Raw genomic sequence first — 12,308 nt, 5'->3', positions numbered from 1 at the left:
ATGGGGGCTGTAGTGCAGGGTTTTCAAAACTAGGAAAATATAGGCATAAGTCTTATTAATGCTTTGAGGAAAATGGGAAGCATGGATAATACTGCAGCTGAAATAATTCTCAGTGTTCCTCAATACCTAATAATTCTGTTACACTGATCCCAGACAGAATGCAGATGTAAGCAAAGAACAATGGAGAAAAAGAGGAAAGCATGGAAAATTTGGCCTGAGAACAGAAAATTTGCTTTTCTGATTGTTTGTTTATTTGATGGTCAGTCCAATGTAAAATTATTTATATTTATTTGAGAAGGAATTAATTATTTTAGTCTTCTTCTTTATCTAAAAATGAAAAATAGACCTCACACCATGTTCATATGTGGTATTTTAAATTTAATGTTAAAGAACTTGCACCAAACCAAAATAAACACATAAATAATTAGCTTTTTAAAAGATCTAAAACAGGGAGAGTTTTAGAGAAAACCTTCATGCACAGCTTTCTCTTCCCAAATTGGTCAGCAATTCAGAGGAAGGGAATTTGGGCACCTTGTTTCTGGCAAATTTTAAGTGTAACACACTTCTATTCTGCTGCTAAGCAGAGTTGAGAAGGTTTGCTATCAGTCTTCTTCATTAGAAGCAGTTCCAGTCATTGAAAGGAACAAATCTTAGGATTCACAAAAGAGTGAATCTCAGCATCTCTAGTCTGATGCTGCAAACAGCCTCCTCAGAGAAAAAATAAATCTGCACTCCAATTCAATCTGCTTCTGATTCAGACAGGGTCTTGAGCCTAGATCCTATAATACCATGAAAGCTATCCTCACTGCCAGGAGAGAGAATTGGTGATTATTTGAAGTCCTGTAACAAAGTAGAGCATCACAAGGAGATTACCGTCCTCAAAATAGGCTTCCTAGCAGTGGGAGCATGATTTCAGACAAATTCAAGGATTTCAGTAACTGGCGAAGGGCACATCATGCTCCATGGACATCCTAGCAACAAGAATATTAAGTAAGAAACATGAACATTATTTTTTTTTCCTTTCCTGTGGCTGAAAATATTCGCTTTTTTTCTGCATCCACTAAGATTTCATAAAAATGGTAATGGACCATTTTGATGAATAAAAATCATTGAAAAAACCTAGCTTCACTGAGAGCTGCTGAGTCCATATGTCACTTTCATTGACCCCGTCCCTAATTAAGAACAGCTTTTCTTTGTGGAAGATGTGATTCTAGTTTCTTCATAAATTTTCATACAAAAAAGACTGGGAGTGAGGAGACAAAGTCTTGGAAATAGATTTCCAGATATACTCTACCTACAGGGCAGCACCAGCCTGGGTCTGCACAGAGACACTGTGGGAGGTGTGAGCACTGTGAGTAGTGGGGCTGTTCTGCTGCCATGGCTGTGTGCAGTCAGGACAACCCTTTCCCTGGGGAATTCCAGATGGAGCTGAAGTGCCAGGAAAGGGCAGGACATCAGGACAAATATTAACACACATGCATAATGATGCCTAAGCTAAAAAACACAGAAGAAATTAAATAAAGCTGATGGGCAGATAGTTTGGTCAAATGGATGTAGAATCATAAAGTGATTGAGATTGGAACAGACCTTTAGGATCATCTAATTCCAAGAGCTCTGTCATAGGCATGGAACCTTCCACTACCCCAGGTTGCTTAGAGCCTCATCCAACCTGGCCTTGAACACTTCCAAGCATAGGGCACCTACACCTTCTCTGAAGCCTTCTCTTCTGCAGGCTGAATAGCCACAGCCCTCTCTGTCTTCACAGGAGAGGCGTTCCAGCCTTCTGATTAACTTAGTGACCCCCCTCTGGACTCATCCCACTGCTACTGAAATCAAGACAAAACCAGTAAGAAGAATATACAGGCTGTTGGCAGCAGTGCAGGGAGTATAAGAAAAAACTGTTTTGGGAAAGATTTTGAATTCATTAAAGTGTAGATTTGCTAGAACTAGCACTGTTAGAGCAAGCACAGGGCTTAGAAACAATATCACTTCCACTAATGGGTGAGATAGTAAGTTAGCTAGGGCAGAACATGATCTGAATTATGGATATTGTTTCATACACTTGACCTGAAGTGGTTATTGCTATCCCTGAGTATCACTACACACACAGTGTGGTGCCCTATAGAGCCTCTCATCATGTTTAAATGGGTAAGCAAGTTTGGGGAAAAAAATGCAATTATGGAAGAGACTTTTAGTCAAGAGAAAGACATTAACTTGCTGACTTTAACAGCACCAAGGATTCTCAGCCATGCTTGGCAGAAGATATTAGCTCTTTAACAATCAAGACAGAAATGTAGATGTTACAGTAACCTGATTCCCAGTAGGTAATTAAAATAGCTGCAATTTGATATCAGCAAATAGTTTCTAGGCTGGAAAAGTGAACAGCAACTACTTGTAGCAAACATTGGAAACCATTTGGGTGCAGCAAGGGTCACTGGAAATCCCTCCAATGACACATGATATGTGCTGGAGTTAGTAATTGCAAAAATGCAAATTAGTTTTCTAGTTGTCTTCTGAATTTTTACCTCAGTGTTTGTGTTCAGCTGTCATACAGGCTGCTGTGGTCACTGGCATCTATGCATGATTGTTATGGTGGTGTTTTTCCCTCAGAATGTTGAAGAATAGTGGTAGCACACTGGACTCTTGAGAAAGAAACAGAAAATGCCAGAGAACAGTATGGAGCAGGGAGAATCACACATGTGGCTAAATTTTAAACTATGCCAGCAGCATCTGAAAAGAACTTTTTTCCTGCAGAGCCAGCTGTGTTATAAAACCCCACAGCCTTTTGATAGATCCAGCATTCCAGCCTCCAATCATGCTGGTAGACACGTCAGAAATGTCTGGGTATTTTCAGTTCTTGAGTCTCTCACTTTGCTTTAATACTTTTCTTTACAGGGCAACTGTCTGTACCCTGGCTGAGGTGATAGCACATCTGTGTTAACAACCCTAATTTCAAAATTACCTAATATGTAAGATGGATTTCTTCAAAAAGCACTGGATGTTTGTGGTTTGATTAGTGATGGACCATGGCTGCAGTATGCTTATGGTGACCTGTTCTCAGCTTGTCGTACTTGTAAAGGCCTTTGCTTCCATGGTATTCAATTCAAAACTGATTGCAATGTGTTCTGACAAGTAAGGGAAGCAAATGACTGCTCTGATGCCAGCTGCACTTTCAGACAGGACAGCTGAGAGGTGTGCTCCTCCCTGGTTTCAGAGGAAAAGAACACAATTGTTTCTGAACCAGGAAATATCTGTGGGAAGTCCTAGAGAAATCTTGGATTAGGAAGAATTAACATCAGAATTTCAAGCACAGTGATGCTTTTTACATTGTATTACTGGGTCTCAACATTAGGAGAAAGACAATGGGTTTTACATATTCCTTTATAGTCTTCTGGCACAATGAATGAACTGACTGTTTAGTGGCTAAAAGCCTACATTGTTTAGTACCACACAATAATGCAATTTAGGCCTGCTATTGTAGTCTGAAAGGAAATTTCACCAACTTCCCCAGGACATTTAAGAATATTAAAACTATTGCAAATGGCCACGTACATGCAGTAAAGAAGCTTAACCCCCTATCAGTATTGATTTATTTTGTAAAGGTCACTGCAGCAACATAACTGGTTTTTATTCTGCTTCATCGAGCTGGCTCAGGGAGAGAGCATCAAGATGGAACAAATTAGCCTAAGTGAGAATACTTAAGATTTTCTCTTTATTAAGTAATTCTCAGATGTGGAGTCTGACAGCATTGCACCCAAGGTGTAGAATATAGAGCACTTGGCAGCAGCAGCTCTTCAGCCCAACAGAAGTTTGTCCAAGGACGTATCACGAATTTTCACTTCACTCAGATTAAGTGGGATTTGACAGAAACAAATCTTGAGCATCCATCTGCATGTGTTCTAGAATTGCTTCATAGGATAGTACTGACTATTTGAAGGACTGATTTATAAGGATTTCCACATTACACTGAATTGGAAAAATAGCAGTACAGCTGGTGAAAATGACTGTTAAAAATTATTTCATCACATCTTGTGCTCTTGATTCAATCACATAATGCCCCTATCCAGCAAGTGGAACACTTTGATGCTCCAGTATCCCTTTATGATTTTACATATCAACCTTTGCCATATTTAAGCTTAACATCTCTTTGGGAAGATTTAGTCTTTTCTTCAATGTGTATATGGTACCTAAAAGGGTAATTTTTACTGGATCTTCAAGATCCTTTCTGTACAATTAGAACTGTAAATAAGATTAATAAGTGCATGTATACCTGTGAATATTCACTTTGAAGTACCTGTATTTGTTGTTTGTTTAAAGTAGAAATTAATTTACAAGTACAAGAACATAATTAGTTATAATTTAATTAGTAGTATTGTCACATAATTCTTTTTCCAAAAATAAATTACTATGCTATTATTGAGTAAAGAACATAACTAAACATGCATACATATTGTAAAGACTTTTTAAATCTGTATTTTTTCATATAGGGTGAACACAGAGGTACAGAAAATACTTTTGTTAGAAGGGCAGGAGTTTCTCAGCAATCACATAAAAAGAACAGCAAAAATAAATGGTTTAGTGATCAGATTTATGAATTCCTATGCTGGGTTTCTATACTAGGTTGTTTCCACAAGTTCTCTGGGTCAGAATAAGGCCTGATTTTCAGATAAAAAGGATTGATTGTCAGAAATTACAGTTCTCAACACTTTCAAAAATCTACTTTTAAGAAAATACAGCAAAGCAAAATTATACCATGTGCATAGTCTTTAAATGCTTGCTACTGAGGCCAGTCTTTAAATGTTAGCAATAGATGCAACTAATTGCTTCTATCTAGAAATGCAAGAAGACTAAAATAATGACTGATGGATAGTCTGTTGTGCTGGCTAGCAGAAATAAGAAAGTCATACTCTGTCAGTGAATAGTTGACTCTAATATTCAAGTTATTTATTGAAAGTCAATATGATAAAATAGAAAAAAATCAACTAGATTTGATAAAATCACCCATATTTCATTAAAAGTTACCTTTTGATATCTCTGTTGTTAGTGAATTGTTAATTTATTGTGTTCTAATAATCTGGACTTCTCTAAAATCCAGTATTATTGTGTGCATGTGTGTTAGTTAGCAGATAGCTGAATACTACTCTGAGTTGAATGTATTTGCTTAAATGGCACAGTCCCTATGCAAGTGCTTTCCTAGTTCAGCAAATAATTGGGAGGGGATGTATCTCTGAATTTCTTAATTTTCTCTTCATCACCATTACATTAACTAGCCATTCAAATTTTTATGAAGTACCTAGTCCATGAAATATCTAATCATTCCTATTCTTGGTTGTATCTCTCTGCAAACTAAAATTAACCAAATATTCAATGATGATCCCAAAGTTGCAGAAAGAAACGGTGTCAAAACTAGAAATGGAATAAAACAACAGAAAACTGGGACTTTGAGAGACTCCCTGAATTTGAGCTGGATCAGTTTATTCCAGTTCTGAAATTCACTGAATGAACCCCTACAATGATATATATTCAGTATACTTTGGACACTAAGCCTCATGTACTTTTCACCTTAAAAGTATTAGTCTTCAAAGGATGACAGCAGTTGATGGGTTATTTGCATGTTAAGTGGTTGTTCACCACGAGTCACTATCTGAAATGTCAGTGGCAGTTCTGATAACTACTAATCATGCAGCTCATGATTTTATTAGCATTTGTATTTGGTCAAGTGCTAACTAACACAAATTCATTGTGTTAGTTACTATATAACAAAATGAAGACACATAACTTGTCTATAGGAATTATGTTAGCAGGGTAGGCATTGTCACATTTGACAAGAAAGATGGAGTAAGTAAGGATTTTCTTTGGAATATTTGGGATCTTACACCAATGATTTTTCAATATATTCACTTATGAATTTATAGGATAAGGTGTTAAGCACATGTTTCAGGTCCATACAAAATCCCTTCTGAAAGAACAGCCTTTTCAGTTGTGGAAAAGATACAAGCCAAGAAAAAAAATTAAAGTCAAATGAAGCTGTTACTTCTTGATTTGAATTAGAACAAGTTTCATTCCAGCAAAACTTGTATCTTAGCACTCTCATGGTACAAGAGTGACACTGCAATATCTTTATATGACAACAGCTTGAAGTAGTCGGAAACAAATCATGATGTCCAGTGGGATTGGAGGCTGAATTTCGTTTCCATCCAGACGAAGGTATCGGAGGCGAGGGATGTTGCCATAATAACCATAATCTTCTTCTAGGGCAATGGAAACTGGGCACATCTGAGTACCATTGACACCTGAAAGTGTAGATCAACATGTTAGGTTATTTCCATGGGAAAAGTTCATGAAGATAAAATTCACCTGGGACACAAATAAAGTAAACTTCCACTGATGTTAGCATGGGAGACTGTTGCTTTTGTTTACCTTTAAATACTTTGTTGATTGAAAACAAGCATCTTCATATAATGTGATCTGGACCAGTGAATTACATATTTACTGTGGTGCAATGATGAAAAAAGGCCATTAGATGCATAATTTATCCTTGGAAAAGGGGATACTAAGTTATACAACTATGTGGTAAGCATTGAGAAATAGCTCTTTACATTCTGAGTGAGCAAGGCAAGATTACTTCTGAGGGGTTTTGAACATCTTATTTCAATGACAGTACATTAATTTTAGGCTGATAATATTCTCTAATGAAGATCTTGCATTCAAAACAATAGCAGTATTGAATCAGAGGAACTTTTTGTATAGTGTTTTTAATTTTTAACATCTGTACTTTTCTGTTCTCTGACATTATTAAGTGGCTTTGGTTCTAATTGCAAGACTATAACTTGTGCAATGAGATATTTTTCTTCCTGATCTGAAAGCTAACAAATCCTCAAAATTCTACATACATCATGCATCATTTATTTCTGTACAGATAAAATTTGAAACTATGGCTTCAATCATTACCCATATTCTGAAGTGTTGAATAGCTTGGGCTTTTTGTCTCCTCTAGGTTGTCTACCTCTGCACTGTCACTTGGCTAAAATGCTTTTTTTTAAATATTTTGGTTTTAGTTGTTAAATAATCAGGAAGCCTCAAAATGGCCTCTAGAAAACACTGAAGTGGTGTTTGTTTATCAAAGATGTCAAATTCCTTCAACCAAATTATGATATTCTAACTGCTTGAAGATCTTGGCCCCATACTGACTGAAAAAAAAGTGACTGGAGAATGTGTATGTAACAGATTTTTTGAACAAATTTCTTTACTAACAAAGAGATAAGAAAAAAAATTCTCCCTTTATATTTAGTAATGATACCATGCACAAATCTTCTGACTACAATCTCCAAAATCAGAGAAATGTTATAAAGTAAAAATAACAACATAACTTACTTTTTTTCCCCATAACTTACTTTTTTTTTTTCCCCTCCACTCTATTTTGAAAAACTGCCCAGACATTTGCAACATCTTGGAAGTGGACTCTATCTTTGTCATGGAAACTAGATAAATACATCCAGTTGGCCAAGGCCCGAAGCTTTTGCTATATCCGTGATAGCAAATTGTTTTGTTTATCTTGTGAAATTTGATTCATGTTGGAAAAGATTTTGGTATTTTTGGAAGAAACAAGCTACAGCTTATCTTTATGTGTGAATTTACAACACAGAAAGCTTAAGAATTTTCATTAAGAAGGCAGCTATTTAAAGTTTTGGGTGAATCAACACTATCTAGCAGAAAATATCTGCTTTGTTTTATCAGCACTACAGGTCATAGAGACAAGATGGCTTCAAGTGTATCCTAAATGTCTGTCTTCTCTGACTAAAAACTATCTCACTGCACTCATTTTCACTGGGTTAATTGCTCCAGGCTTGAAGTGAGGCAGCAGTTATCTAACCACAGGCCACCTAGGAAGAAGTTATTTCCTGATGATGTGTGGTATGAATTGGTTTGGGTTTTATTGTTCTCTTCCCATAAACAGTAAATCCTACCCAAACTGTCAGGAGAGTAAAAGCCTCTCTATTTTTTCTCTCTTTCAATACTCTTCATGGATATATGGCTGAATTTTGTTTAAGTAGGAGGAACAGGTTGTTCCTTCCAGAGGTACAATTCACCTTGCCATGATCCATTTAGAAGTTGTGTCAGCCTAAGTAAACCATTTAGACTCTCTGTATAAACTCTAGAGAGAGATGAATACTTCCAAAAGGGGACTGGCAGCTCCTTAAGATGGGATGAATTTCTCTGTACAATTGTGTATCCCTTTCCATTGAGTAGGAGGTCTGTATGACTACTGCAAATTAGATAAAAAAATCTAGGATAGTTTATTCAAAGAAGATGAATTCTACCACTTGTCAACAGAATTGTTATGTCCTTGAATATTTAAACATGAAACCTAGAGCTGCTGTAAGGAAAAACTGCCAAAGTTCTCATTAATGGCTAATAGTGTATGTCTGCTGAAGAAATGCAGAAGATCTTTTCCCAGTAAAACTTACAATTAAGGAACAAAATTTATATACATGGCCCAGGGATTTCTCCCTTTCTCTAAATGTGGAATAATATTAGCTCAGAGTATCTATCTTGTCCTCCTGGTGTTCTTCCAGGGGAACTTACTGTTTATTCCCTTTCATTTGCCCTTTGACAGCACTGTAATAATACCACCTGCTGACCCTTGCTCACTTGTTACATCATTTCATACCTTCTTTTTGCTTACTTTAACATTCTCTTTTCCATTATTTAACAATTCCCCAGAGCCTCACAAGTGTATCTCCCAGGTAAATATGTAGGCATGTGAGTTTTATAATGCCATAGAACAAATGTGTTGCAAATCTGTTGGAGCCATAATTAGTTTTGGATTTAAGTTGATTTTACTTCCAGAATTAGAATAGTTTTTTTCCTCTGTGTATAGAGATCCTTAGGGAAGGAGTTACAGGTGAAATTCTTGTTCCACTGAGACACATAATGAAGCTATCGTTGGCTTTCCTGGGCTTCAGAAGAAGGCCTTGTATCTTCATAAACAGTTTCTGGAGAAATAAGGCCATGCACTTATATGAAGAATTGATAAAACATAGTCAAATGGTATTTACATAGAAATGCTGATGTCTGAACTCTTGCAATGACAACAGTGTAACTATGATTCGCCAAGAGAAAATAAAGCAGTGATATGCAGTTGTGAAGGAATACCTGAAAATTAATGTTATAAAAAGGGCTCATACTGCACACATAAAAGTAAACCTTCAGCAGGACTCTTTTGTGAAGGAACCAGATCAGGACTTTACAGCTGTTTTTCTTTCAAACCTTTCACATTGATTATCTTAAAATAATGTCTGATCTGGGCTTAAGAAGACAAAACCAATCTGCAGAATTAGTGTCAGCTCTTACTACACTGGCCTGATGGAATTACATTCCTGGTTTGCAATTCTAAAGGCCCTTTAAGATATTATCTATCAGAGCAAAGTCTCATGGAGACTATGTCATTATCCCTTACTTCTTGAACAATTATTCCATGTGGTAAAACATCCTTACATGATACCCAAGTTTCATTTAAGGCATCAGGTTGCAACTATTTTATATTCAGTTACTAATAATTACCTTTTTTTTTTCTTTTTTTGGCTAAAGTCAGCCACAAGCCAACTTGTGCTTAAGTTGACAATGACTTTTGAAAAGTGGTAAAGGCACTAAGGAATACAAGATTTGTGGAAAAGCATCAGTATTCAGTTCATCACAGGTTATGTGTCATTGGAACATGAGATTTTATTTTGTACATACTACAAAAGTTAATTTTCATGGTCTTAAGCCTTGTCAAACTTTTTCAGGGAAGGAAGAGGACTGGACAGCTCTTTAAATACTACCTAGACACAAAACTGTTCTTAAACTGGACGGGCTACATTCCATTGATTTCAATTTTGTGTCCACTTGAAGTGAGAGAATAAAGTCTGCACCTGAGGCCTTGCAGTGAAGCAATTAAAATAAATCTCTTAGTAACCAGGGGGCAATGAAATATGTTCAGAAACAACATCTGTCATAAGCTTTAACTCTAATTAACAGATAGAATTCTTTCAGACCACGAAAATATGTGCCAGTTATACACATTTTTAATTTATTTATATGATTTCACATTTTTATTTTGCCAATTGCAATGAATAAATATAAATTATCAAGAAGTATCTTCATTTCATAGGTCCTTGTTTTGTGCAAAATCCTAACCATTATTTTTAGTATATTTTTGGACTACAGTGGCACAAAGAAGTGGTAAAGGACCATGTATTCAATTAAATCATCATGATGAAAAGATAAATATAGAAACTTGGCTTCCTTCTGTGCAGTGGTGAATAAAAAGTCATCATTGTTATTTTGGCTTTTGGCATGAAATGAAGTACTTACTGATTAGATACTTTCATTATATAGAGTATGGAATATCCCCACCCACCACACCCCCTCTATACCTGGATGAATTTGGAAACAGTCCTGGAAATGAAACTTAAAACCAGCAGGCTTCTGTTGCCTTGGGTACAGAAAACCTCATCTCAGAAAACCTCATGGAAAACCTTTAAGGACATAAACCTTAATAGAACAAATATGCTGTAAAATAGTAAAACACAAAAACAGTTTGCTCAGAGAGGTAGTGGATGCCCCATGCCTGGCAAATTTCAAGGTCAGGCTGGACAGGGCTCTGAGAAACCTCATCAAATGTCCCTGCTTATTGCAGGAAGGTTGGAATAAAGGGACCTCTAGAAGTCCCTTCCTTCCCAAATTATTCAATGATTCCATGATTTTAATCACTTTATCTCAAATACCATTTTTATAGTTAAGTCGACATTTAAAATGGAGATGGTTTTGAAGGGTTTCACTCTGGTAATACACACTTACTTTTGATTTTGTTGTGATCAAGATGAAGGTGCTCAAGATGAGCATTGATTGGTGGAATTTTAGTGAGCTGATTGTGAGACAGCTGTAGGTCTAGAATAGATGAAACATTAAACCCATTTGGAGGGATACCATCATCAGATAGTTTATTGTAGTTCAGCCTAAGGAAAGTCACTTTGGGTATTGCACTGAAGTAGTTTTCTGGTATAACTTCGATGGAGTTGTTGTCCAAAAATAGCTGCAGTGTATTAGCTGGAATGCTTAAAGGCATTTTCTTGAGTGAATTTTTTGCGATGTTGAGCTGCATGAGGTTGTTGAGTCCTTGGAAGGTATCACTTTGAAGAGCGCTGTCCAACAAACTGTTCTGGTGCAGGTCTAACATAGTAAGGTTTTCCAAGTGGCTGAAGACTCCTTCTGGGATTTTGGAGATTTTGTTTCTAGCTAGTCTTAGCTGTTCCAGACCCACTGGTAATGGAGCAGGCACCTCTTCCAACTCATTATCTTCAAGGAATAAGTAAAGCAGCCTTTTCAGCTTGCTCAGCACACCATTCTCAATCCCACTGTTTGTGATCTTATTCTTGTTCAGATTTATCCATCTCAGATGAGTGGCATTTGCAAAAGGCTTCTCTGAAATAGTTTCAATTTGATTGTTTTGAAGATAGAGGTACCAAATTCTGGCTGGAATTGGAGGTATTTCTTTAAGTCCTTTGTTATCACAGTATAATGCGTTGGGGAAACTAGGAGGACAAAAGCACTCCTGTGGACACTCAGAAGTATAGTGAGACCAGTGGCCAGGATCCAGATCATCATAAACTTGTCTCACAGTTCGAGTCCACACAGAATTGACCAAGAATAAGAGCAAAAGGCTTGTATAGACTTTTAAAATCATGGTGTTTGCCTTGGAAGGGGAAAAAAACAATTAGCTGTTTCTCAATAAAACTCCCTAGTAGCATACTAGATTAACAATAAAATTTTGCATATAAAATAATATTTCCTTTATAAACAGTCAGATTCTTTCCTCTAGGGTGGTATCCATGGCCTGTTAAGGAAAAACTAAAAAGTAATATAAAAGGTATAAACAATTCTGTGCTATATATTGATAAACATATCCCTGATTCAGCTTAGACTCCACATTGGCTCCCAGTTTGACTGATGTTCATGCAAGTATCACTTAAAAAAATATGAAAGTATGGATAATTTTTAGACAATTAATCAGTACCTCTTTTACATTTGTGTAAGTTTTCCTGTACAGACCTATAATCTACATTATATAATGGTTAATTTTCAGAAAGGATATCATTACCATGATGATATAAATACTATAGTACTCAGTGTTCCTCCTTTCAAAATTAATCATCCCCTCTTTTCTGTTTTTGCTCTCTCTTAAATTATAATGACATCTGGATCAGATTTTCCAGGGTCTTTTGTCTTCATTGAAAAGTGGAAGATCAAATAGTGTTTTAACAGCT

The 12,308-nt window shown here is 36.3% G+C and overlaps 1 protein-coding gene across 1 annotated transcript; it reads right to left on the bottom strand.

Moving 5' to 3' along the window:
- Positions 1 to 6,120: 6,120 nt before the first annotated feature.
- Positions 6,121 to 11,728, bottom strand: KERA (keratocan). Its single transcript, XM_071424306.1, has 2 exons — positions 10,843 to 11,728; positions 6,121 to 6,293 (listed from the first exon to the last, which is right to left on the bottom strand). The coding sequence occupies exons 1-2, from the start codon at positions 11,726 to 11,728 to the stop codon at positions 6,121 to 6,123; spliced, it is 1,059 nt and encodes a 352-aa protein (XP_071280407.1).
- Between the last annotated feature and the right edge of the window lie 580 nt (positions 11,729 to 12,308).

The sequence above is a fragment of the Agelaius tricolor genome, unplaced genomic scaffold (genome assembly GCF_023055355.1).
Source record: "Agelaius tricolor isolate 1412-34295 unplaced genomic scaffold, bAgeTri1.0.p SCAF_3, whole genome shotgun sequence".
Lineage (NCBI taxonomy): Eukaryota > Metazoa > Chordata > Aves > Passeriformes > Icteridae > Agelaius > Agelaius tricolor.
The sequence above is the reverse complement of the archived record's forward strand: the minus strand, read 5'-3'. Positions and strand labels throughout refer to the sequence as shown.

Coding starts and splice junctions, on each gene's coding strand:
- KERA (XM_071424306.1), bottom strand. CDS start 11,728: ATGATTTTAAAAGTCTATACAAGCCTTTTGCTCTTATTCTTGGTCAAT. Junction 6,294..10,842: donor TGATCACAACAAAATCAAAA/GTAAGTGTGTAT, acceptor CTACACTTTCAG/GTGTCAATGGTACTCAGATG.